The 27,409-nt window shown below is 46.6% G+C and overlaps 2 protein-coding genes across 3 annotated transcripts; one reads left to right on the forward strand and one right to left on the reverse strand.

Annotated features, from left to right (window-relative positions):
- LOC149332363 (uncharacterized) lies at positions 1-13,526 on the reverse strand. Its single transcript, XM_089557269.1, has 5 exons — positions 10,661-13,526; positions 7,573-7,710; positions 5,014-5,508; positions 2,592-2,874; positions 1-799 (listed from the first exon to the last, which is right to left on the reverse strand). The coding sequence occupies exons 2-5, from the start codon at positions 7,664-7,666 to the stop codon at positions 475-477; spliced, it is 1,197 nt and encodes a 398-aa protein (XP_089413395.1). The 5' UTR covers positions 7,667-7,710; positions 10,661-13,526; the 3' UTR covers positions 1-474.
- On the forward strand, positions 10,985-27,251 carry Nprl2 (Nitrogen permease regulator-like 2). 2 transcript variants are annotated; one of them, XM_089557270.1, is made up of 11 exons: positions 10,985-11,109; positions 11,375-11,466; positions 12,053-12,221; positions 12,299-12,407; positions 13,959-14,095; positions 16,838-16,858; positions 19,349-19,446; positions 19,551-19,681; positions 22,316-22,433; positions 23,486-23,643; positions 27,114-27,251. In XM_089557270.1, exons 1-11 carry the CDS (start codon positions 11,020-11,022, stop codon positions 27,179-27,181), a joined length of 1,191 nt encoding a protein of 396 aa, XP_089413396.1. In that variant the 5' UTR covers positions 10,985-11,019; the 3' UTR covers positions 27,182-27,251. The 2 variants fall into 2 exon arrangements, with proteins under 2 accessions (XP_089413396.1, XP_089413397.1); XM_089557271.1 differs by lacking the exon at positions 16,838-16,858.
- Positions 27,252-27,409: the final 158 nt, after the last annotated feature.

Raw genomic sequence — 27,409 nt, forward strand, 5'->3', positions numbered from 1 at the left:
CCTATGATAATAAGCTACGCTTTGATTCGGCTAGTAACCTTATGCTCCGTAACACGCTGAATCGTTTGACACTACTCCGATCATTCTACGCCAATTAGGTGGTCCGCAATCTGTGTAGCAATGGCACCACCCACTGGTGCCCCTTGATTGACCTTGTGTTTCTTACTAACGCGACCTTGAGTAATGCGAGTATTGCAGCTAACGCTCTGAAACGGATGGCACAGTGAGGAGTCATCAGTCACAGGAGCACTGCCCCACAGACTTCCAGTGGCCAGTCACCGGTCGTGGTGTCTTCCATCTCGAGTCACGGTTAGGTTGTTCACGGCCTCTTCCCGCACGTAGACGTCACATGCGTGGAACCTAACACGCACACGAGACGCACAAAACTGGATCTCGTGTTACCACTCCGTGTCCTGTTGAGTGTAAAGCGAGTAGACCCAGCGGGTCCATCGTCGTCATCGTCCGTGACTACGGCTACGGCGGAGGGGCGGTAATGGGTTCGACCACTCCGTAGCCGCTGGAACCCCAGACGATTGGAGGACGTGACTGCTGCTGCTGCTGTCCGCCAATGCTGGAGAGGAGCCCCATGAGCGTCACTGGTCTGGCGCCTGCTGAACCCAGCTGCTGCTTCTGCTGGCGGCGCAGGAAGTAGTCGACGGCGCCTTGCATGGTCTGCAGCAGGTCCAAGAAGCAGCCGTCGTACTGGCGGCCGCAGTCGGCGCTCGGATCGCGGCCGTAGCGTGCCGCCAACTGCAGTGGAGACATGCGCGTCCCGTCGGCGTCGCCAGGCCGGAAGGGTCTGCGGAGACGCGAGACACGGCGACGTGCACACCATGACGTGTCGCATCGCTAAAGGGGGCAATTCGGCTGAACTGGCGTTTGTTGATTAGTCGGATACAACTCAACCAACAGCGAAACGGCAAATACCCCTCAAAGGAGGTCGTTCAGTCAATGGCGCCGACTGATTCTCATGTCGTGGTGGTTACCACCACCCTTGGACCTGCCAGCGTGACATCGAAGGGGGTGGTATATATACGTATATACGAAAGGGGATTAACCACGGTTTAATCAAAATAAACGTACGTCTTGAAAATCGATCAGCGCCATTGGGTGAAGGACCTTCTTGGAGAGGCATCCGCCACTTTTTTCTCTTGAGTTGTACCCGACTCTCAGCTTTGACATCACAACTAGCGCACTGAATCAAGGAACCAGAACCAGCACAAAATTATCAGGGGGACGAGAGGAATAAGCTCCATTCCTCTAACCTGCCTTCCTACGTGCTGTACCGTCAAAGATTTATCTTGACTGCCTACTATCCAAGAAATAAGAAAGAGCACATTAAACACAGTTCTGTCCTCTGCGTTCCGTCTCCTTGCGCACACGTACACGAGCGATATGAAACAATGTTCAGTTCGCGTTCAGGATCCTATTCACAATTATACAGCGACAGATGAGAGAATTTCTGCGGAGGAAAACAGCCTTCCTCCCCCCCCCCCCCCCCCCCACATACACACACTCACCGTTTTGCCCTTATTTCAGCTTTTATCGCTTCCCCATTTCACCTCTTCCGTTCCACGCCATGCGGCGCGGTTGAAGTATATATATCCACCCCGATTAACGCAGTTACCCAGCAAACCAAAAACCTCTAAGAGACGTCTAGCTAGACGTCTCTGAGAGGTTATTGGTTTGCTGGGTACCGTCCCCCGCAAAACAGGTAATTGGCCCAACATTGCAAACGGATGTTTTCACTCCAGTCCTTCGTAGGACCGACCTTTCTGAATACGTTTTCAATATTGGTCCGATTATCTGTGCTGCTTGGGGCGCCATTCGTTTCATCATAACCTCCATCCTTCTTCTTCAAGTTGTTGCCCAGGAGGGCCGGAAGCTTTGCTGTACTTGCAATGACACTATATAATTGAATACCGCCAGCCACACCCCGGCCCAACGAGTTTATGGTTTACGGGGCTTTAACGTCCCAAAGCGATTCACGCTATGAGGGACGCCGTAGTGAAGGGTTCCGGAAATTTCTATCACCTGGGATTCTTAAACGTGAACTCTAAAATTTCGACCGCCTCGGTCGAATTCCGGCGCCAGCTGATCGGTCAGGCCTGGAGGGCCGTATTCGCCGATGGTTTCCCGGACCTGGGTGAACCACCCGCGCAATTACTTTACAGTAATAAAGTTTATTCCCTCTCTCTTTTTCGGTCGAATTTCGATGGACGCGAAATGTTAGGGGCCCGTGTATACACAGTGAATCGCGCAGTATACTGCGCGATTCACTGCACGCCAGGTGATCGAAATTTCCGGTTTGATTTATGAGGTTTAACTTCCCAAAGCGACTCAGGCTATGAAATTTCCGGAGCCCTTCACTACGGCGTCCCTCATAGTCTGAGTCGCATTGGGACGTTAAACCCTCATAAAACCATAAATTCGTTGGGCCGGGGTGCGGCTGGCGGTAAACAACTATATATGGTGTCATTTCTTTGCCTCGAATAGAGAAAGTGTTCCTTCTCGGCAGACGATGCGAATGATTCCCTGGAAGGAAGGATTCCCTGGATGATTCCCTGGATGGAATGATTCCCTGGACTCACGGGAAGAAGAACTGCAGCGCGATGCCGATGAGCCCGTAGCGGCCGGGCTTGTTGTGCGCCTCGCAGACGGTCCTCTTGAGGCACTCCTGGGCGTCCATGCGGGGCACCAGGTTGGGCATCTTGCCGGCCACGTCCAGCAGGATGCGGTGGCTCTTGTCCAGCACCGTCTGCACCAGCTTCAGCGCCACGCTGTCTCCGCGGTCGCTGCGAGCGCTGGCCGCCGAGGCGAACCCGCAGGCATCCAACGGGAGACCCAGGTTGTCGGTACCGACCACCGTCGACGCTGCGCCAGCCGCGCACGGCCGAGGGGGAGAGGCGATGACAAAGTATGTTCAACTAGAGTGATGAATTTTGTGGAATGCATCCTGCCTACAGACAGAACAGACAGACATACCCCACACCTCACAAAGCAGAAGGCAGAAGAACACACCCTTCGCCGACTACAAACAGACACTTTCGTAACTCTACTTAAACTCCACCAATGGTACCCCTCACTATACAAACCGGAGTGCCCACACTGTGGAGAAATAGCGACAGCTTTTCACATGGTGTGGGCATGCCAATTCAATCCTGCCATAGACAGGCTTCCGAATCCAAATTTGGAGAAGTGGGAGACCATTCTGCACAGCGAGGACCCCGACCAGCAACGAGGACTGGTTCGCAGGGCCCAAACTGTGGCGCAGGCCAGGGGACTGCCGGAATAGGCGGACCACCCAAGGCTCCAGTAATTTCCATTACCTATAATAAAATTTTCAGTCAATCAATCAATGGCTGTGGTTTTTTATGACATTTAAAACTTGTTCAACTTCGGAGCGAGTATACAAAGAAGCGGGTGGGGTTTAGTGAGCTGCAGTTCGTCCACCATATACGGCGGTTTCGAGCGGCGATTTGGTAGAGTGACTATGATGATGATTTGATTATGTTAGTTAGTTAGCTATATGGAGTTTTATGGCGCATAAGCAACTGTGGCTATCATGCGCCAAACACAAGGTCAGATGATGTTATATTAAGCGTATAGATGTTACATTATATTAGATTTAAAACATTGGCTTTCTTTAGAAACTTACAAACAAGCGAAAACTCGACGAGTGTTTGCTCGCCTGAAAGCAATGCGGGATGAAATGGAATGTGTTCATTGTAAAATACGGTAAAATTTTTTTTTAGGTTCTTCGAGATGCGAACAAGAAATTAAAATGTGATTAACTGTGAGCTCCTCACCACACATTTCACACACAGGTTTGTCTTTTTTTGTTAATAAGAAGCTATGGGTGACGTGTGTGTGACCTATGCGTAAACGACATAAAATTTCTTCGATAAAACGCTCTTTATGGCGGCATGATTTCCATTCTTTTAAAATGGGCTTTACAGTATGCAGCTTGTTGTTTCCTTCATTTTCCCAAGAAGTTTGCCATTTGGCTCTTAGTTTGCTACGTGCTAACTTCATGTAATCCCTAGGAGGCAAACTCACATGTTTTATTGCCATGGTTCTGGCTTGTGCAGCACACTTTATGTTTTAGAGCGCAGCTCTTTGGCGTCCGTTCCTGGGTTTCGCGTCGTCGTCGGCTTCGTAACCAGCTCCGCCCCCCTTTCATCCCCCCAGCGCTAGCAGCGACCGACTGATACCGCTGGATGCCGCTGACGCCGCTAGAGAGTCAAGATAACGTGACTGCATAGAACACCGTCGCCGCTATGCAGAAAGAGGAGGAAAGGGTCCCCCCCCCCTGTTCTTGTGTGGCGGATAGGGTGCTCTTCAGTTGCCGACGCGCCGGTTATTTCACGTAGGCCCCGGCACGTCGACGAATACGTGACCACCTTCCCACGGCTAGACCTGGTTCTTAGCGCTGCGTGCACTTCCTGCAACTCGCATTAACCGTCCATCGATCCACACCGATGTTAGTAGTGGGGGACTTTAATGTTGACATAAAGACAAACAGCAATTTCCTAACACTTATGCGGGAGAACATCCCGTTCCTCTCGCTCGTAACGCGTCCCACGGCTGTGACAACCTCGCGAGGCACTTGTATAGATCTTGTCTTTGAGAATCAAGCATTGGTGTACCAAGTCGAACATATATCAGTCTATTTCTCCGACCACAAAGCTTCCTTCATGACTGTCAAGAACTGTTAGTGGAGTCTTTGTTAAAGGAATACGTGTGAAAAATAAAAAAAAAATTCTGTGATAGCGCATACATGTGTTGCTCGATTTCTTTGCCTCAATCTATCGAAAAGGTGAAACAGCTTATTTGCTGCGCTCAAATTTCGCATTAGGAAGTAACGTAATCGTCGGCAATTTTTTTTTTACTTCCCTAATTTTCGTCTTGGTCTGCACTCTGTGCTTTGTCTGTCTGGCGTGACTGTGATTTAGACTGCGATGTCTCCTTTCGCTAAAAGGGAAAGAACACGGCGAGAGGAACTGCACGTACCAGGCGCCTTGTCTGGTCCAACCCTTCGACGATATCTGCCACGACGGCCTTTCTCGCGCGCCCTGAAGAACGACGCCCGCGGCTTCTTGCGCGCCGTCGAAGGCACGTCTTCAGGGAGCGCGAGGGATTCCGGGCACGGCAGGGCTCCCAGAAGACCCGCGCTGAACGCGGTGAGCAGAGCCGCCCTGCTCGGGAGGTCCAGCTTGGACAGCGCGGCCGCCGCGTCCGCGTAGACAGTGGACGCCACGCCGGGAGCAAGGGCGAAGTGCTTGTTCGTCATCTTTGGAGAATCGACGCTGGGGACATCGCCTCCGAGGTCATCCGCACGCTTGCGTATGATCTCGGAGGCCATGCTGGGAATCAATTCATTTCTGATTCCGCCGCTTGACGACGACAGCGTATAGATATCGGCGCCGAGGAACTGTGGAGAGTGGCGTGAGACTCGCGGGGTGTCCAGGTAGTTGATTCCGGTTTTTGGCTGTTGACCCAGTGCGGCTGGAAACAGAGGCGGTAAATTGGTTTTTGACGAAAGGAAATGGCGCAGTATCTGTCTCACATATCTCGGCGGACACCTGAAACGCGCCGTAAGGGAAGGCAGGAAGGTGGGTGTGAAAGAAGAAAGGGAGAAAGTGGTGCCGTAGTGGAGGTCTTCGGAATAATTTCGACCACGTTAAAGATCCCCAGGTGGTCGAAATTATTCGTGAGACCTCCACTACGGCATGCTACGGGATGCTTGTCAAGTGTGTGGCGAGGTACAGTTTTAAAGGGACCGTCAGGATATGGGGAAACATTCAAGCCCGCACACTGACAAACCCGGCTCGACACAACAGGATTTGGCCCACACAATACCCAACAAAGGCCTGCGGGGAAATTTCCGACACCCGCCACATGGCTTGGAACTGTCCCGAGACACGTATAAATCGTACAGTTTACAGGAACTCAGTGGGAGGCGAATCTGGATCACACAGAGTTCAGCGCCAGCTGATCGGTCAGGCCTGGAGGGTCGTATTCGCCAATAGTTTCCCGGACCTGAGTGAACCATCCAAGTAATTACTTTATATTGATAAAGTTTAATCTCACTCTTTCTCTCCCTGTCTCTTGCATCCCGCACACTTCACTGCTCAGTCTTTTATGCAAGAACAGGCAACCTGACATTGTTCCACGGAGCACCTAAAAACTGCTGCCGCCTCACGCTTAGGCAGTTACAAACGCGAGACCACATTATGAGCCATTGCGTTTGGTTCACACCATTCCCTGCCTATAGCTCCTCACGACGTAGCCTCACGACAGCGCCCGCCAGTACCTTCAAGAAAGTATTTCCAACTAGCCCCAGTAGTAGCTCTTTTGACGTAGCCCAGTTAGCTGGCGCATGCCACGTGTGGCTTCGACAGAGCGCGGAAGCTCGAGCGCAAAAGCGCACACAGCGACGTCTATCTAATCGCGTCATTCGCTGGCATACATACCACGTGACCTTCTCTGGCCCGCCTCGGCTGAAGCAGAGAAGCTTTTAGAAAGTCTAAAAGCTAATAGGGATATTACTAATGACCAGCTATAAGTAACAAAATGATAACTAGCACCTATCTATAATAGTTAAAAAGTTCTGTTAAAATTTAGTTAATCACTCTACTATAGTCTGATAGAACTCGTCTGCAGTAAAGATCCCGCCGTATTTACGACCGCCGAACACAATTCCCCGTGATAAAAAGTGGACCGGTGTTAGTTTTTCTTGTTACCTAAACGAAGTGGTAATCATGAGGCAAAACTACATGCTCAAGAATTTTGACGCCTCTGGCTAGTTTGGTAAAGTCAAACATTAAAAAGCCGATTTTATTCACTTTTGTAATTGGTCGGCGGAATAATACGGGGCGTCGCGTACCGCGGTCAGTGTTACCAACTGCTCTCTATTTAAGTTATAACATGATTCGCCTCTTGTTCAAAATTAATGGCGGGTTTCCTGAAACGCCTGGCATATTCTATGGATTTCAACCTTCAATAAATTAGTTGTGATTGCCCGTGTTCGTGATTTCTGTTGACATGACATTAGCGCTAAATGAAACCGATATAATGTCCAAGTACTTAACATACGAGCCGTCAAATACTTATCAATAACTGATGCACAGATAGTGCGAACTCAGTACCGGCAAAATGACAGCAAGCTGGAAGGACTCAGTGCTAATCGCTGTATCGATTGCGTCGTTCTCTATGCTTACTTTTCTGTGTTGCCCAGGGCGTGATTCAGCTTTATTTTTAGCTTGCCCTGGTAAATCTTTAAATTCTGTTAAAACTCGTGAAGATTCCCCTGTTCCTCCCAATGAACATTAAAACTCCTATAGACGTCCTATGGACGTATAGGACGTCTTTAGGACGTCTAGAACGTCTAAAAGACGTCCAGGGGAGATTCAGTGTCCATGGGGCTCTGGGATCAATTTTGTGCCGAAAATTTCCTGAACGAGGAAACATTCCCCGAAGCGAACATCACTGACTACCAAGGAAGACTGGTACTACATCTGTTGGCAGAACTCGAGTGTTCGCGATAAGACGAGTACTTTAATTATATACCTTTCTGTAAGAGCAGGGCCTGGGTGGCGGGACCGAGGGCGAGCACGCATGCGCAGCACAGCGTCGCGGCCCTCGTCGAAGGCACTGGTTTCATCGCTGGATGCTCGGGAGGTGGCGCTCGCACCAAATGGTCAGCACCTGGAACGCGTTATGATGCGCCAAAAATGTGTCGGCAGCTGCCCATGAAAAAAACATTCTAGCTTTAGTGCATTCCAGGCTTGGCTGCTAAGGCCAAGTTCGCAGGATTGAATCCTCACAACGGAAAATTGGTTTTGAGGAAAAGAAATGACGCAGTAGCTGTCTCACATATCTCGGCGGACCCCCGAACCGCGCCTTAAAGGGAAACTGCATAGGTTTTAGAAATTAAGAGGGTCGAATGTTTGAAACTTGCAGGTAAAGCATGCGAAGTCTTCTTGGGCTAGCACTTGAAATAGTGAAGTAATCGCCGATAAAAATCCGGACGCCCTTCAAGCTTCTCCGCAGCGTACACCGCTAAGTGGGGAGGGGGGGGGGGGCGCATGATGACGTCATCAAAGGTATCGGTACATTTCCAACGCACAAACGCCTGCTTTGATGGAAAAAAACCCACGCCACCGAAGGCGAACCTTGTCGAGAGTTGTTTGGCAGCGTCTAACGCGTCAGGGCAGGGTGTGGCTGACGACAGCGGTAATTTGAAATCATACCTTCCGTGACGTCACGCTGAGTTTCCCTGCGCTCCTCCAGTGCATTGAGCAGAAGTGCAAATATTCAATCGTCGATTACGTCGCTATTTTGAATGCTAGTGCAAAAACACTTGGCATGCTTTACCTACAGCATATATAGACTTGAATTCTTGAATATCGCGAAATTCTCAAAAAAGTGCTGCAGTTGCCCTTTAAGGGCAGGGATGAAGGAGGGAGGAAAGAAGGAAGAGGTGCCGTAGTGGAGGGCTCCGGAAAAACTTTGCGATCAATGCGGCGACCCACACTGGAGTAATGCGAAAGCAAAACGTCCACATACTATATCGACGTCCGTGGCTGTTCTGACGTCCATGTACTATATCGACGTCCGTGGCTATTTTGACATCTAAGTGTATTATTTCGCGTTTAGTTAATTGAATACACCTCATGAACCAAATTTTTTTCCCACGGCAACATTTTATCACACAATATATGTCACAATCACACATTTATCTTCAGAGAACGACGTAATCGTGCTGACAAAATTGAGGACACTTTTTGCTGAAGAACCATAAAATTTCGACCACCTGGAGATCTTTAACATGCAAATAATCCGCAGCATTCCACTACGGCGTCTCTCATAGCCTATGTGCAGCATGGGGTCCTAAAATCCACGTACCAGGCCACGCCTTTCAAGTGCTGAGAATCAAAAGTCCAAACGATGTAGCGGAGCAAATAAATACGACCAGGGCAAGCAGGACAACATAGCACACGAAAGATGCAAAGTACCATCTGGTTTTTAACTCTTTCCTTACCGCGCCTAGTAGAATCGTTAAATTTCAGTGATGAAGCCAACTGACCCGTTCTGCGGCGGCTCTCGAATTTCGATGGAGGCGAAATTCTAGAGACCCGTGTAATGTGCGATGTGCAGTGCACGTTAAAGAACCCCAGGTGGTCGAGATTTCCGGAGCCCTTCACTACGGCGTCCCTCATAGCCCGAGTCGCTTTGGGACGTTAAACCCCAATACACCAAACCCAACATCATAAGTTTATTAATTTATTTTATTTTGTAACTCATATCATATGCGCAAGCAACACTGCATCAGCGCCATTCTGCTTGACAGCTGAGAGGCACTAGAATGCCGCCGCTACTTTTTTACTTGATTTACTGAACTAGAAAAATTGGTGCCCGCTGTGCCGGCAACATGAGACAGCATCACCCATATCCCCGCGTTATTCCCGCGTATTGCTATAGTATCGATTTCAGGGCTGGTAGCGCGCGGAGAAATGTGGCACTCCTGGGCACCTGCCGGGTTTCCTGAGTACTCCGAAACCATTTCCTTACTTCTCCTAAACTTATGGTGTCCTCTGTAATCCAGCTGCAACCGCTGAACATAAAGCGCGCGATACGAATCACTGCCACTCGAGAGAACAGCGACCACGCGCACCAAGCACCGTGGGACCATGGCTCTATGAGCAAGCGCTCTGAAACCGATTTCACACGCACTACCTACCTCAGGCAGCCTTTTTCCATCGACTCGGAAGGCGCTCACACCACGTTCAATGCACTGACGAGCAACGAGAACGGTTACAAGCGTTCGTCCTTGTTTGACCGGCAACGTCGACTACGACGATCAGTCGACCGGCAACGGTCGAGGAAGTTCTGAGCAAGCGCGGCGCTGTTCGAGCAGCCCGCTCGGCGCTAAACAGGTCTCGCACGGCGCCCACATGCAGAGGTTGGACGCCCGGCCCCCCAAATTGTGCCGGCCCGTTCTTCGCGTCGTCTACTTTTATCTTTTTGCAAATCCTCAAGGCCGTTCCGCCAACATCGCACACACAGGCTGTGTTTACCTACCGGTTCCTCCGCGTAAGCTGCGTGCAGAAGTACATTAGGCGCTGTCTTCGCTATCAATCGAAAGACGTTTCGGCTGCTGACCTGACCGTAACCCACTGGCCGCGAGTTGTGCGTATCCGTCTTTTCTTTCTTCGCAGCGCCGCGTCTTCCTTCTCGAATAAAGTGCGTATATGCACTTTACTGCGCCACGAAGGTTTTCACAGCGATGTAGAGCCGGTCTTGTGCGTCTGGATTGTAGCAAAAGTGGCTAGGACAGTCTCGGAAGTTACAGAATGATGCGTCAGCTTCTGCTAACCTGAGATTGATCGGTATTCAAACGCAAAACCAGAAGCGAAGAATAGGTTTCAATTCTGATCGGAAAGTTTTTCATACACATGCGCACAAAACGCGCGGCAGCATTCCCGAAATTTCTTTTTCTTCGGTTACCGATGCAGGAGACTGTTTCAGTTGCCTCGGGTGGCGAAAGTAGCGCACGGATACCGACCCGGATCTCTCTTGGGCTATGCTATGCCTCACATTCTGCAGCGTACAAACACGACTTTATGGACAAAAATGAAGGTCATAATTTACTTACCTGGTTTTAAATGGACATACAAAACTCCGCAGCGAAAGCTATTCAGTGCGAACTCGTTTTCTGCTACGATCGAGCCGAGAGCGGCAGCAGACGACGGCAGACGAAATAGCAAACGCCAAAAACAACGCTTTGTGCCGTGCTGCCACCTGGTATGCGGTATGAACAACGCAAAAACAAAACCACCACAAAACTATTTGAGAGCATAGAAAAACGTGAACTGATAGGTTTATACTCTAACTTAGTATTTAAAAATTGACAACGATTGTGTCAGATATCAAATAAGTTTTACGCGCCTAAGACTGACAGCTGGCATCCAGTGCCGTAAACAAGCTCAAGTAATCCAATCCAAGAAAGCAAGCATGGCACTCAATACGGTTCGCGATAGCCTGATAAAATGCATATTTTTCTGCGAATTTCATCCAACAGCTGGCCCGAAAATAATGTACCAGGTGCGTATTTAGTTCTGTATCACCCTGGCGCTCACTTGAAGACAAAAATCATCCCTGGCAGCCAAAAATACTGCCACGATGTCTTCAAAATTACGTATCGTGCAGTTTCGCTTTATACCTGTTGCTATTTGAAGCCGCGAATCAGTTGTTCATTGCTTTGTGCGCACTCCTTGAAGTGCATATTACAAGCTACAGAAAATCATGCTGGAGTTGTCATTCTTGGGGAGGTGAGTATATACAATACATTTTTGGCTGCTATTGACAGGTTCCTGTGAACTACATCAGCGAGGAAACATTCAGCGCCATCAGCGTCTACCTTATTCCGAAGCCCGAACTTCAGCACAAGTTGATCACTGTGTGAGTGTAACCTTTCCTTGGTCATGCGGTTTGGTAATTTCTACCGTTTTTAAGACTGTGCCAACTTGTTTGTATTTCTGTCGTGTGCGATATGGCTCCAATTAGAATCTGGCATGGCTCCTAGGTTGCCTTTCTTTTTCGGCCGTGACTCACTGATCTGACCAGTGTCGGTATGCACTAATATAGGTCTGATCAAAAACCTAGAGGCATATAGTAAATAGCTAGATAATGAAGGTAAACGATTCTGGCGTAGTGGATAATGTCAAATTAAAGTTTATACTCATGGCTCAGAGTACGCACACGTGAATAATTTCGTGCGTATGCTTATAGCTTGCTGCAAGAATTCTTATTTCGCCGTGCTTTCGATGAGATGTAATGCATTTGACCATTTGCTTCGCCTTACTGAATTAGCTAAGCGTAGCAGTTTCATTTCTTTCACTTCCAGGAAGAGCAATTTGTTAGCTCAAATTTAGGGCATTGCAGCCTGGTATGGATGTCTTTCCAAATTTGTCATATGGTGCCTACGCTTTGCTGTTCTTTTATCTGCAGTGTCTAATTTTTAATTTTGGTCCCACTTATATTCTAGGAACATGTGTGAAATGAAAGTGATCGGCTACCCTGTGGGAATCGACAGCGCTGAATATGACCGAAACAGGCTAATGTTCAACCTCTGTTTCGTCTGCGACGCTAAAATGCGCACCATCCAGTATGAGCCCATTGTACGCAAGCTGGCAAACTACCTCACAACTCTTGAGGTAAGTTAAGTGCGAATGGCAGGTGATAGTGCAAGCATTTTGTGTACTGAGACTCTGTGTGCTTGCTCCTTTTTTAGCAAGAGACGAATTTCATCCGTGACGAGTCCAAGAAGTGCCATTTGCCAGAGATCATGTCGAAAATCCTGCACGACTTGAACATCAAGAGGAATTGCTCAATTCCTATAAGTATGTTCTCCTACATCTACGTATTAAACCAAAAGATTTTGCAAATTTTAACAGAACCACAGAAGCTGATTGCAAGGACGGAGATGGTTGCCCAGTTACAACAAGGAAAGAAAGAAAACTGTATAGCGTCATGGCACTTCTTAGGAGTGATTTAAGTGAAACTTCCATTAAAAATTACAAAAACCAGACACTTTACCATCCCTTGAGGTGAAGAAGTAACAAATGACTCACTGCTCTTAATCATTACCCCAGATTGCTGTACCAAAAGCTATACTGCTATGGAATAGTCAAATAGCATCAGCTGGCAGTGCAGAGCTGTCATCATCTGTGGTATTTGTAAACTTCGGCCATTATATTAACAGAGCTGCAATCTAGACAGGAGTAACCTGAACCCACTTCGTAACTATACCCTACCTTTCTGTAGCAAGACATGAGCACTGCACGTGAGGAAACAGCAGTCTTGCTGAGTCGCATTTCCATTTATTTATTTATACATACTGCAGCGCAATTATATGCGCTATGGCAGGAGTGGGAAAAAACAAAAAGCAAAATACTAAAGGTAACAAAATACAACAAAATGTACAAAGTGAGCACAATGAAGTTCAAAACACACAAAAAGTAACAAACAAAAAAGGAACTGTTAATGGCACAGTAAGAATATTCAGGTATTATGTGTCTTCCATGGCAGTTTTAAAACTTTGAACTGGAGATGAACGAATGGATCCAGGTAGAGAATTCCAGGCTTCTATTGAACGGGGAAAAAAACTGAATTTGAACAAATTAGTACGTGCAAAATACGGTATTAAATTTAGCTCGTGATGACTTCTTGTAGATGATAAAGGTGCAAAGTTAATGTAGTGGTTAACTGAGAGCCTTACCGAGGAATTGACAATACAATGTAAGAATTTTAGTGATTCAGTGTGGCGACGGGCGGAGAGCGTGGTTAAATTCAATGAGAGAAGTGTAGAAGAGGGTGAGAAATCGCGATCATAACGATGACATATAAAACGCACAGCTTTTTTCTGGACTGCTTCTAACATGTTAATTTCAAACTGCTTGTACGGGTTCCACACTACAGCTGCGTAATCAAGAACAGGGCGGATTAGAAATTTATACAACAATAGCTTTGTGTCTTTTGGTGAATTGGGTAGCGTGTGTCGTAGATAACCTAGTTTTTTTAGTGCTTTATTACATACGTAATCAATGTGTTTAGACCAAGACATGTTATGCGTGAATATGACACCAAGATATTTATACTGAGAGACCCTATCTACCACATGGCCTTTGAACGAGTAACTATAATGGGAAACGGAAGATGTGTTACAAAAAGGCATGAGGACGGTTTTGTCGAAATTAATTCTCATTTGCCAGGTACTACACCAACTAAAAAACATAGCAAATGACTCTTGGAGGTGACGATGATCATTAGGGCCATTAATTACTTCGTATAAAACGCAGTCATCAGCGTAAAGACGAATGTTAGAAGAAATGTTATGTGGCAAGTCATTTATATATATTAAAAACGTGGTTTGGTTTTGAATGCTCTTTCAGATGAGTCAACCACAATATACCTCAAGGTGACAACAGTGCACGAATCGCCTCGTATGGTGTCAGACCATGACGTGCCAATCTTCACGGCCAGCCGTCCTGCATGCACGCCGTCTCAGTGGGATCTCACCACGCAGCAAGTAAAGCAGATTTGCTTGAGTGTGTCTTTTGCTTATGTCTTGCATATTATTAGCCGTAGTAGCTTGTGGAGGAGGATAGACATTGCCTGTTGTGTCAAGCCTTATGGGAAGAACTGCTGTCATGTGTGTCATCTTGTTCGGTGGGCACCAGCTAATGTCTTTTACTGAGCTGTGTGAAGAGTTTAGGGTGAGCTGGTAATAAGCTGCTCAAATACATGCTTTTTGTGACAACAATACAGTACAAGTTTGTTGGGCAGCAGCAGTCTTGGAGGCAAAACTAATGATAAAGGAGAAAAGAGACTGTGATACCAGTTGGTAGTGAAGCCTTTAGAAGTTCTTTAGTGTTAGAAGTTCTTCACGATAGGCAGCGATGGCGTAGAGATAGAACATCTACCTCGCTTGCAAGAGGGCTGGTGTTCGAATCCCGGTGCCGCACAATTCTACACCGGGTTTAAAAAAAAAAAAAAGAGAACCTCCGTGTGGCGATGGAATTGCATAATGAGGCCTGCGGTGCAGCCTGATCTCGGTGACCAGAACCAGCAATGCACTCCCTCACCAGAGCAGGATTTCGCCACCGTGATGTAGTACTTGGCCACAACCTTCTATGAACTGTGGGGTTGAAATTGGGGAGATAAATACGTTCTCCCCGTTTAAGCGCGGCTGACACGTTCAAAACCTCTCGGACCCCACCCCGTGGTCGCGTATGCTGCCGAGCGCACGCCGACCACGGTGGGCCTTGCTCTGCGGGAACAAAGGAACGACACACTGGCTGACACAAACAAGGCATTTATTGCTGTAACAACAATAACGCCAGCTAGCAACAAAATACACTGAGGAATCGAGGATGTCTGACTCACCAGCACGGTTACGAGCGAATGTTCGCCCACGGTAGGGCAGAGGGAATATCTCCGAGGCCGGACAGGACGAGCTGAGGGGAACATGTTTACACACGAGGTCGCCGCCAGTGAAGAGCGGAGCGGCTCGCGAAATGTCCGCGAGCTATCCCGGTGCCAAGCAAAAGAGAGCCAGTCTTCCCCCGCGCGCGTGCGGCAAAACACGCCATCTGTGGTGTTGGTGTTGCTGCGACGCGAGCGCCCTCCCCTGTTAGTTAGAGTAACCCAACCAAAGGGAGTGCGTTGCGGGGAAGCTAACCACAGGGAACTAGTGAGTTGAGGGAAAGCGAACGCAGGGGACGAAGGCGTCCCCACAGAACAAACCAATTAGTCATCAGCCGTCAGTCTCCAGTGGCTGTGGAGCAACTGACCAAGGCGGCGGTCAGACCTGTGACGCAGCGGAGGGTGCTAAGAATCTCTGGCTCTGGACAGGCTTCCATTTGAAGCTAAAGTTTTAACGCTAGAACCTTATCCAGTGTGAGCGGATGAGATCAAGAAGTTTGCGGGGATACGGTGGCCGCAGCTGGCAAAGGACAAGGTTAATTGGAGAGACATGGGAGAGGTCTTTGCTCTGCGGTGGGTAGTGTCGGGCTAATAATGAAGATGGTGATTCAGTATACAAAGAACTCTGCTGCCATCCGCTGAACCTGAACAAATACATGTACAGGTGATGAAGGTGTGAAGTGGCAGCACTTGTGGCCTTTCAAGGCCGCCACCACAGTTTTCTCTGCCTAAAATGTTCCGTCATAAAAGTTTTCTGCCACTGGCTGAGATGTGTGGCATGTTAAACCAGACAGGGTCTTATACATTTGACTTATTTTGTCATGTTTTTGTGGCACAGTGCACTGCAGTGCTGTTATTTATGAACGAAAAGTAAACACTGATAAGCGTTGGAAAAAAAAAGAAAAGAGACTCCCAGATTGCATAATTCATGCACAAGATTTTTTCTGCCTACGCTTATGGTGTTCCATGATGAAAAACAAACGAGAAGGTGGCAGATGTGCGAATAGCTGCCACTGGGGAAAAAAACTTTGCATAACAGCCGATTTTGCACAAGGTCACATGACACCTAGGTCATGTGACCTTGTGATGTCATCACAACCTGCCCAATGGATTGTCAGGAAACTGCCTGCTATGGCAGGTTCAGTTAATGATTATTCATGAGAGGTTTCTCGGGAAAAGCAACCTGAGTTGCACAAGACCCACTGCTGGGAGCACCTGCCATTGCAAGGCAGTGGCACATAGATTAACCGCTGCCCCACTGCACCAGGAGGGGTATGAGGACACCCAGCAGTCTATGAATGTAAAGTAAAGAATGACCAATCCTGTATATATGAGCATTAGCCCATTAACGCTATCATGTCATACCCTTAAGGCAGAGCTTAAAAGTTTTAGCGCGCAAGCACTAAGGCCCCTACTCAAGTTAAATAAACAAGTTAAACTAAGCACAACTAGTGCTAGCACACCTGCGTCGCACTTGGCCTAACCAAACTAAATTGTCTCATTTTTCGTTCTTATGATTCATTCACCACGTGAATTGAGGTAGCACTGTGCGAAGGCCTCACAAGACGAGTGTGCAGTCTCATGCTGGTAATGCAAAAGACTCTTCAGTAATGTCTTCTCACCTGGTGCTGTTATCAAGTGTCTCTTGTGATTGTGCAGCGTACTGCTACTGTGTAGTCTGGCCTTTGTGTGTGTTTTTTATTTTTTTTCAGCATCGGCTCTTACACATGCTGGCGTGTATGCCGTGGTGGCTGCTTATTAATGCTGAACTGTTGTGTGCTCTTTTCCTTCCCTGGCTGTTTCTTTTCTCTTTTTTTTTCTTGTTTGACTTTTAATGGATCACCAGTGGGATATCACAGCAATGCAGGTAAGGCACATCTGCATGTGTCATCTGGCTTCCCTTTTGACTGCATTCTCTAACAGTCCATACAATGCACTAACAGCCATTGGCCTTTTTCTTGTGCTGCTGTCGCCATAAACGTTGGTCCTTTTTTAACTTGGACCAGAACTTGGCCATGTTTTGTGTGTTCTGTAAATGCAGCATCTTCCTTACTCCTGGGGAATTTTATTTGCATTGTGCGCTGCAGTGTGCAGACTGTGAGGTGTGCTGTGCTCTCTGTGCACCTGTGTACCGTTATTGTGCTCATTAGCATGCTGCAACCGTGAAACTTTATGATGAACATGCAGTGTTCAAGTCAGTAGCTGGGACCTTGCCATAGCCCCGACATGCTGGCCATCAGTTTAGTTTTGTACGCATAATATATTGGGTTTGGCACCAACTTAGCTCATGGCCTTAGCATGAAATAATAAATAAAACCACACCCTGTAATCTGCCACTTTTGTGAGTGGTGTCCAACTGCTGCATCGTATAGCGCAATGTACGTGTTGCATTAAAAACATAACATTTAACCTCTCATTTATATGCCCTCTACCGTAATGCTCACTGATATAAACGTGGCATGAAAGTTTGAAGCCAAAGTATTTTTATGCTTCATTTTCCACATATTAGGTGCTACGGCTAAATATAACCACGTTTCTAAATAAGACAAAGTATCCTCGGCAAGTGACACCAGCGAAGTGCTTTTGAGGGTCGTGTGGCCTATTTCGGAGTACCTTTTCATTCTGTGAAGTTAGTTAGTTAGGACTGACTAGCTAGCTTTTTAATAGGGAAAAAATTGTCAATTGAAATTCTGTAGAGTTGGTCGAAAAGTGTATTTATTAGCACCGATAGCTCTGCCAGTTCTGTTCTCTCTGTAGGGTTAGAAGCTTTCATGCTTTGGCGTTCCTTAATCAGATCTTTCGTGTATAGCTTTGTGTAGAGTGTACAGCTTCGTGCAGAGTGTACAGCTACTCAGGTAAATAAATAATGTATCGTCATTACAACACACAAAAACTTGCATAGCAGTTTGACAGTGTTTGAAATGGTGTGCCTACGTGCAGTAAAAAATGACAGGTAGCAAGTGAATATCATTTGTGCTGGTGCATTGATGTCTCATTACCCTTGGGTTTACTTTTTGTCATTCAAAACTGGAACTGATTGCTACAAATAAAGGGAGGATGCATTATACAGAATGAACTGGCATCGGTGAAATGCAGCGCTATAAGCCACTATGTTAATGATGACCTGGTGAAGCAAAAAAAAGAAATAGCGTGGGGGGAGAGTTGGCATGAGGAAAGCTTGTCTGGAATGTTTGATGTGACATATTAGTGCTTGCCTTTTTTTTGTTTGCACGGAGTTCCCACATGATGACATCTGATGAAGGCTGACCTCTTGTGGTGGGTCTATAGGGCTCTTTTCTTGACACAAAACAAAGATGCATATTGTTCTTACAGTGTTAGTGTATCAAGTTGTCCAACATTAGTGCTTTCCTTTTTAACCCTCCGATACCTTTTTGTGTAATAGAAGCTGAGGCTTGGCTCTTGCATGTAGCGTGCTAGCCAATTCTTAGAGAGTAAGGTGTTCAATGGAACTTCTAGTACTAGTAGTTATATGAACAAACCAAAAATTTGACTAATCAGGTCAGAAGTGGGGTGTTGTAGGAGGGTTGCTGAAGGAACAAGACCTATGAAATTACGATGTACGAGCAGGAAAGAGGATTCAAGGGAGCCATATGGCATGTAACTGCACTGCAGTGAAGTTGAGGTAGATAGCATTGTGTCTGGCTGTCGTTTTCTGTCCTTGTGCTGATCCCTTTCCAATGGCGTGTTCCTATCGACAATCCGGAGCACATTTTTCTTGCTCCGTGAAGTGAAAAGCATGCTTCAGTGGGCAATTTGGATTCAGATCTTGAGTTCTAATTGCCCAAGAAGATTTTTTGCTTCTTAGCGGATTCAGGGCTCTGTTCGGAATCACTGATTGAGATATGCCACAAGATGTTCCAGGAGCATCGTTAGAAAGCATCTATTACTTTGCTTTTGGAGCTTGCGGACAAAACAACAGCTGTAGATATTTTACACTGCTAATTCTCACCGTGAGCGAGCTGCAATGCTTTGGTTTTTGCTAGTAATGGAAAAAAGAAAGAGAGAGAGAAACAACTTTATTATTCCAGTAATGCAATGTTGCTGTGGTCATTGAATGGAAGTTTCCTGTAGTTTTGCTAAATATTGAGGCAGGTTAGTGGTGCTGGCAGTTATTTGGCTTTGTGCCAGGTTACCAGCTACATAATATTGCCTGCTTGTATGGTTTTTTGACCAATTAATTTGTGTATGGCTCAAAGGTAGCTTGCCACTTAAACTTTGTGCTGTTAACCTACCAAAAGATAGAATGGGGGGGCCTCCATATTCTTATTTTTGCTTGTTCTGCTTTGCTTTGCTTTACTGCAGTGAGAGTAGAAGAACATGCCTGTGGTTATTTCAGATACTGCCATACATTGATGGCTTCAGACATGTAGCAAAAATTGCAGTCGAAGCTGATGTAGAAGTCAGCCTGGTCAAAGAGTGCATCAGAAACATGCTGTGAGTGTTTAGTTTGTCATTTCATCTTCATTACATTTGGGTCCCGTGGAGTATAAATTAATGTTGACAGAGTTGTGTTGTCGTCGTCTTTTGCGCCATTACAGGTACTATGGCATAGTGCAACTGATTCCCCTCTTCCTCTACTCTGCTGTCTATGCAACAACTCCCGAGATTAGGACACTGGCTACAGATTCTGTTGTTCAGAAGGAGTGCATCTCCTATGTTGCTAGACAAGGTGATGCCCTAACACTGTTTTTGCTGTTTGCGTTGAAGGCATGTTTTTGTAATGCAGCCCTATAGTAAGAACTTTTCTTGCTTAGTGGTGTGGAAAACAGCTGTTTGTTGCTTAAACAGGCAGAGCACCAGATTTTTGCATCGCCAACCCCCGCCCTTAACCACTTGCGAGTGGTCACACGAAATGCTGGTAGAGAATACGGGTGCAGTCATTTTCACAACGTTGCTTTTTTGTCATTGCATATTGCATAGCCACATAAAGCTCAGTTAATTGCAGACCAGTATATTCTGCACTGCAGTGGTTTAGTTGCAATTAGTTTGGTGTGCCTAAACTTAACTTGATCATTGCATACGGATACACTTTATTCTGAAGCCCACCACAAAGTGGCATTTCAGTGCAAACGTTGCATTGAGAGAGTGGCTGCTCATACAGCGTATTTAAGTTGTACTATGAATGAAAAACGTGTTGAACTTTTGTTGCAAGTTCATGGATAGTACAACTGCACGCAGTTGTGATATACTGGGTGCAGAAAGGAAGTTGAAAGCTGCAGGTACGAGATCAGAGACATCAGTTGAACTACTATTGCTGCAGGCACAAGCAGCAGCTGAGTGGTATCAATAGTGTAATTAACTAGAATGTTGTTTCCTCAGTCAGTGGAGCAGGAAAAATTGGGAATTCCTTGAACCCCTGCATGGAACACTACACCCTATTTTAATACAAATGCACAATAATTTTGTGAGGTGCAGTCTGTTGTACTGTGTGCCATATCATTGGCATTTCTTTCGAGAATGTTACTGCTGTTTATTTATTGTGTGTTCGTAGTGTTTGCTTATAATTCTTGAAGGTACGTACAGTTTGCCAAGCATGGTGAAATATGAACCTAAAAGGAGAGCTTCAGCCGGGAAGCTGAAGCTCTCCTAAGGTTTCGACCAAAGTTTGAATTTCTTCATGTGTCATGATTTAAAGCCATAGCCACCAAACTTCAGGTGTTAGTACGATCATATCTGAATCAAATGCAGTCAGCAAATTGCCTAGATTTTAGCACAGTGAGCACCAGCAACCAAGGGAACACCTAGCAAAAGTTTGCTTCTAACTGTGGCATTTCTTTACCATCACTCGGCCGACTAGCGTATCCCACTAATGCTGTTAAGCAGGGGTTGAGAGTGAGTCTGGTTGGTTCCTGGAATTTGGAAGTTTGTGGGGATAGGGTGGCCACAGTTAGCACAGGACATGGTTGATAGCAGATCAGCATCGGAGGCCTTTGTGGTGCTGCTAGCACTGCTCATCCTTTAGTGCTTGCTTAATTGATTCTTGATGCTACGAGCTGCTCATGCAGTTTTGAATGCCTAGACTTTTGTGCCTGTGATGCCATACTGGCTGCCTTTGCCTTCATTTTGCTAGTGTCTTGGCACAAATGGCTGGGCGACAAGCAGATGAAAAGCTAGTCATCAGCGAAAAAAATCTGCTAGCGCATCTAAAACACATCAGCACTGTGCAACACCATGCTTTACTCGTGCAATAATTTCACCCAAGTATCCAAATTTGAACCTCCCGCTGCGTCAGGATCTGGTGGGGCTGCACATTAAGAGGCTGATGTGTGGAGGCACGCACCAGCACAAGCGCAATGGTCACTCACTAAGCTGGCCACAATACTGGCGAACTTGTCAAGCGCAATCAAGCAAGCACTTCACTTTCTAAAATCCCATGAACATTCTTTGCCAAGTACAGTCGAACTTCGTTATTATAAAGTAATGGATATAACGAAAAAATGACGATTCCCCTTGGAAGCTCGGTCAAGACTGGCTATAACGAAGTAATCGCCGGGCCCCTTCAAATTCATTGTAACGAGGTTCAACTGCAGTGTAGTTTGAATGCTGTGTGGGTTTGGCAGATGTAGAGTCCTTCTATGGAACACCCTATGCTAGCTGCTGCTTTTTATAGCTTTTCCTCACTGCATTGGCTCAGCAGCTGCACATGCTGCTTAATCAGAAGCCATGCGTTTTCTGCCCAGGGAGGCAACACTGACAGGAAAGGAGTGGTATGGGTTAGGGAACAAACACATTTTAATGACGTTTTTGCTCAAATCAAGAAGAAATGGAAATGAGAGGAATATGTAATGCAGAGATGAGGTAATTACTGGTACACATTAGGGCAGTCAAGTGGATTGCAAGAGGAAAGTGTAGCAGCCGACAGCATACGAGTCGGAGGTGGAGTTCATGAAATTGGGAAGTCCGCAGAGATCAGCTGGTGGTCGCAGCTGGCTCAGGGCAGGGTTACTTTGTCCTGCAGCAGACTTGAAAGGACTGATGATGATGGCAATAAACTCTTCTAAGTAGTTTACTTTGGTTTATGGGGTTTAATGTCCCAAAGCGACTCAGGCTATGAGGGACGCTGTAGTGGAGGGCTCCGGAAATTTCGACCACCTGGGGTTCTTTAACGTGCACTGACATCGCACAGCACACGGGCCTCTAGAATTCCTCCTCCAAAGAAATTCAACCGCCGCGGCCGGGATCGAACCCGCGTCTTTTGGGTCAGCAGCCGAGCACCATAACCACTGAGCCACCGCGGCAGCTCTAAGCAGTTTACTGTGCGTTGTGGTGGCAGTGCTTGCTTATCCTTTTCCATTTGTTTCAGGTCGACCAAGGCCAACATTCAGGTCCATATTTGAAATGTACTGCAGTTTTCACCACAGCAACAGTGTTCGAGATGTCTGTGCCCGAACAAACCCTCATAGCCTTGGAATAGATGAAAGGTAGCTGTACTAGATCACTCTACTCTTAAGCTGTCTCTGCCACCCAGCCCTTGTATCTGGGCTGGTCAGAATAATGGGAACGGACTTTGTGCAAGACCATATAATTAAACAAAAAAAAAGTATTTCATACCTATCACTGAGCAGCGCGCAAACCACTTCCACAATTATTTGTTAACCACATGTATTTTCTTGCTTTTGCTGGTCGGGTTTTTTTGTGTCACACCTTTACTTAGTTGCGCTGCTCCTAGCCTTCATGGCACAGCAAGGGGACACCCTTCAGCGAGTCTCTGCCAATACGAGTTGCAACACAGTGCATTAGGCTTTTTTCATCGCAGAGACCTTCAGCTGCTTTGAGCAGTCTGCGTCGAGATGTGCAGAGCGTATTAACTATGTTCACCTTTGTTGTTTCCTGTATTATAATTTGCGATTTGATTAGAATATTTCTCCTCACCTTTCATCGAGCGCTGCAAGTTTTCCACAACTTGTGTAGTTTTGAGGTTGCAAGAAATTTTCTCTCTCATGGATCTGGCCCTATATTTTATTCAGAATAGGTGCAGTCAGCTCTGCACAGCCATGGTACTCTTATGCATTCTCAGATTTTGCAGTTAGCATCATCAGCATGCTATTAAGCAGTATGACATGCTTTTTTGATTAGCACACGTTCAGGTTGTCTCTAATTTCAGCATTTTATTCCTTGGGCCAAGAAGGGCCAGGTATTCATGTTTTGTTACCATTGGGTACAGCCAGGCCTCTGACCATGATTTTGCTTCTCGGAAGAAACCAACACCTCTGCACATGGCTACAAGGTCAACTACTGTTGCAAATCAGTAGTTTTTCTATTCAGTTTTCTACTCATGGTGAAACTGTTTAGGCTGCCTGTAAGCTTCATTAACTGTAGCAGTGACCACAGAGCAAAAAGGCAGCGTACCGCGATAATAACTAGCAGATTAGGATCGCTCATTTTCAGTACCAGGCACTTGGTACAACTGGGGTGTTTATGATTAAAAATACAGCATGCTAAAGCAAGCGGTTTTGTTTTTCTTATTGACCAGGAAACTAGTACAGTACGGCGTAATGAAGGGCCTGCTTCGTCGTCTCCACAAGTATCCAATAGACCTGAAGCGGTCTGGAGACGGTGCATCAAAGAGCAAACCTGTCGCAAAGTACTTCGATGGAGCCCACAGCTACGACGATATTTGTGCAAAGACGGGTGAGCAGGCATGTTATTCCATTTTGGGGCTTGTGCGTAGGTAGGAGAGCACGTTCTGTTAACGGGAGAAGGGGGTCTTGAAGTTATAAAAGACTGCCAAAATTTCGATTTTGCAAACATGGCATATTTGAGATCTATACACTCTAAAGTGCCTACTAATAAATTTCAGGCTTAATTTGACCTCCAATTACTAAAAAACTATATAATTTCGCGCCTAAAAAGAGCGGAAATGGTGATTTCTGAGCGAAGTGCGGCAGAACTTTTCGCACTCGTCGCTTACCACGATTGCGTCCCCGATGGTCGCCATCTTGGTTTTGTTTGAAAATTGTGCCCATTCCCCACATCCTAGTATTACTCTGCTGTGAAAATTGGATGGTCTGCATTCCGCTATATTTTGAGGCCTCTGCAATGATAGTAGCTTGGTTTGGGCTAGTTGGTAAGAGTTCTTTAAAACAAAGCGTTGGGCATTGGGCAGACAGGAAGATGCTTCAATGAGAGGGCGAGAGAACATAGATTATGCGTAGGCAACAAATCAGGAAGTAACCTAGCCGACCATTGCAAAGCATGTGAAACAGAGCAAGCAAGAGAACGGTTGCTATCCAAAAATCGATTACACAGAATTCTTATCAGCTAAAGGAAAAACAGTGTGTGAAGTCATGGAGGCGTATTTTACAAGGAAAGCTGGTAAAAAGTGCACCAGCGCACCTTCTATTCATTTACTTGACAGTGAAGTTGAATTCCTTGATGGTTATCTGTAGGTGTGAACCGTGTCTTAAGACTGCTTTCCGTAAGCGCCCTTTCTTGTTGTTGTGAACTGGAATGGTCCCACTTCACCTTTGCGTTTTCTTGCTTTTATTCCTTGGCGTTTTATTGGCTTTTACTTCATTTGTCATTTATCATATTTGCATATCCCATTCTACCCCCTCCCCTCGTTATTTTAGCGTGGAGCCCTCTACAGTAGTGTTTTATACTTCTCGTTTTATCCTTTTCTGTTTCGTTCTTTCTGTATTTTTTCATATACATATATTTTATAGTTTCCTAGTTTAAAAAAAACATTTCACTATATATAGTATCACAGTTCTTGTCTGTTTCTGGCGTAATTTTCTGCTATCTTTTACTTCCATTGTTATGCCCATAAATGTAGTTTCCACATTGTCATTCTGCCTTTCTTCACCACGTTTGTCTTAGCGTGGAGCCTTGTATACTCCCTTCATCTTTTAGTCGATCTATTTTTATCTCCTCATTTTTGCCACGTTATTTGTTTGACTCTTAACCTTCACAAGTTTGAAAAGCGCATTTTTGCTGTAAGTTTCAGTTCGTTTGTTCCCCCGCCACAGTGTTTTCCTTTTGTTATTTTATTTTTTGCTTATTTTCCACATGCTGTAATCTTGATTGTGCTCTTCTTTGCACATGCTCATCACTTTACCCATTTAGCATGTGGACTGGTTGTGCTTTAGAACTGCAAGATAGCACTCCCTCGAGGAGGAATGCAATTGAATGCAGGACTTGTCTACTGCCGAGACTCCTTTGTACTGCACTGCTGTCGAGGGCATTTGCAGTTCCCATACAATTTTGAAAGCTTTTTACCGTCACCTGGTTGGAGCCCGTCAGCCCTGCGCCAGTGTCTATCCATCACTTTTTTTTAGGGGGTTATGGGAGAGGAAACAACTTTATTGGGTTAGGTGAGGGGTGGTCAGGCTTCCTTGGGCGATCGAAAGTGCTTAGGCTCCAGCGACCCCCATGGCCCAGTGCACGATTTGATCTTCTGGCTATAGTGTACTAGAATTAGGAGTAGTGGGGCGAGTGAAGCTCCGCGCAAGCGGAGCGCGTGAAGCAGGCGGCGCCGAAATCTCGGGCCGCCGCGTGGCGGCGCTGCTGCGCCTTTCACTTGGCAGCCCCGTCATACTCCGGAGTTCGCTGCGATAGGCGCCGGCTTGTTACACGGGGAGCGCGCTCTGCCTTGGAGTGCATGTTCAGTGTGTCATGCTCTGTTATGCTGTTTAACATAGGTGTAATTCCCCAAATTCCATTGTCAGAGGACAATTCAGTGTACCCCGTGATTTTCTCCAGGAAACAGGTAGGGGCCATACACTGACCGTACGAGGAACGGAACACTTTGCGCGGCAATCTTAGCACGTGCACGCATACACGTAGGGTACGCGCGCGGGTTTCAACAAGATCGTCGTGGGCAAGCGTTTTTCCTCCGTACGTTAATTCATGTGCGTCTTGATTTCACCTCTGCTGCGCTGTGCAGCCCATGATATTACGAGATGAGCAAACCTCGGCGGAGGAACTATTGTTTTGCTCCTGGATGTAGGACCGGCTGCAGTGGAGTGAAGGATGCTCCGAAGTTATCATTATTCGGGGTTCCTGAAGGCGAAGCAAGGCGCCGCACGTGGCAGCGCATCTTGCACCGTGTGGACAAGCCCCTGGAAATGACGGATGCCGTGTGTGAGCTGCATTTTGAAGAGAAGTACATATTAAGAGACTATGTGCATATCATCAACGGCAAGGAGGTGCGCGTACCACGTGGCAAGCCATTTCTTTCGCCAGATGCAGAACCAAAAATTCTGCCCAACCTTCCCGCGTATCTGTCCAAAAAGCCCTCGCGCGAGAGGCCAGCAAGAAAGAACGTCTTCGCAAGTGCCCAGCGACCTGTCGGCCAAGCGGCAGTGCACACAAGGGGATATAACACCGATTACTGCGTCCCAGAATGACGAAGCAGCGGAGTTATGTCAGCCTCGCGAGAATTATGCGTTTCATGCTAAGCGAAGTCCCTAAACCATCTGAGCTCTGGGCACTGCACAAGTTTTGGAACTACGATGGTGTTGCTTTCGTCCACGGCTCCCTCAATTCCACCAGTGCAGCTTTGCGTTTTCTCGGAAATATTTGCGAATTATTGCAAATAAAGCCATTTTGCATATATTTCCAATGCAATCAGACTTTTCACATGCCTATGTGAGCTGCAGTGAACGCTCGCCAGCCATAAGTCACACGGAACGTTTATGACTTTGCAAGAGAGGACTATCTGCCTTTCTTCCATAAATGTCTGATGTAAAATTAAACCTCGTAGAGCCCAAATAACTTGAGAAGCATACCTGCCTGACCACCAGCTACTCGCCGAGCTGCTGCGAGCGAGCGCGCGCTTGCCAGGTGAAGGGAGCGGCAACGCCATCTGTCGGCGTCGGCACAAACAGCTTCAGCCCACCGCCTTCCCTCGACCCACTACTCCTAATTCTAGTACACTATACTTCTGGCCATGAGCTGCACAAAGCAGCCTCTGTGATTACTCCTGTTACTCAGCTCCCTCAAAGAGGGGAGTTATGTGTGCATGTGGAACACTGCTGCAAGTGCATCAGTGCAGCTGTTCACAATTTAATGGCGTGTATCTACTCTACATTTGCTTTATTACACACACCTACAGTGAGCGCAGTCTGGCTGATGATCTACTCATGTTCCATTTCTTGCAGGCATGAGCTACAAAGAACTGGACGACATACTTGACAAGGACCCAAATGTATGCGTGTGCTGGAAGTAGACTCGCTTCCGCAGTTACCATGGTCCCACTATCCTGTACATAGTAACAATTAAAGCTTTTTTCAAAACATTTTCTGCAGAAAGATGATCTGAAACATGCAGTGCTTGAAATTTTTGTCTTTCAGCATCTTTCCCTGGAGAATGGTTGTGCATGGCAGCATACATATGTAACTGGCTTACTTTCCCATGCATCATTCTTAACACCTTCAACAAATTGGTATAGAAAGTG

This window comes from Amblyomma mixtum, chromosome 8 (genome assembly GCF_055824585.1).
Source record: "Amblyomma mixtum isolate Tamu chromosome 8, ASM5582458v1, whole genome shotgun sequence".
NCBI lineage: Eukaryota > Metazoa > Arthropoda > Arachnida > Ixodida > Ixodidae > Amblyomma > Amblyomma mixtum.

Bases quoted from the DNA above. Each gene is read 5' to 3' on its own strand.
- LOC149332363 (XM_089557269.1), bottom strand. From the start codon at position 7,666: ATGAAACCAGTGCCTTCGACGAGGGCCGCGACGCTGTGCTGCGCATGC. The intron at 2,875-5,013 runs GTACGTGCAGTT...CGGCTGGCGCAG, and splicing joins TGGACCAGACAAGGCGCCTG to CGTCGACGGTGGTCGGTACC. The intron at 800-2,591 runs GTGAGTCCAGGG...GCGTCTCCGCAG, and splicing joins GCGCTGCAGTTCTTCTTCCC to ACCCTTCCGGCCTGGCGACG.
- Nprl2 (XM_089557270.1), top strand. From the start codon at position 11,020: ATGGCACTCAATACGGTTCGCGATAGCCTGATAAAATGCATATTTTTC. The intron at 11,467-12,052 runs GTGAGTGTAACC...CTTATATTCTAG, and splicing joins CAGCACAAGTTGATCACTGT to GAACATGTGTGAAATGAAAG. The intron at 14,096-16,837 runs GTAAAGCAGATT...ATGGATCACCAG, and splicing joins GGGATCTCACCACGCAGCAA to TGGGATATCACAGCAATGCA.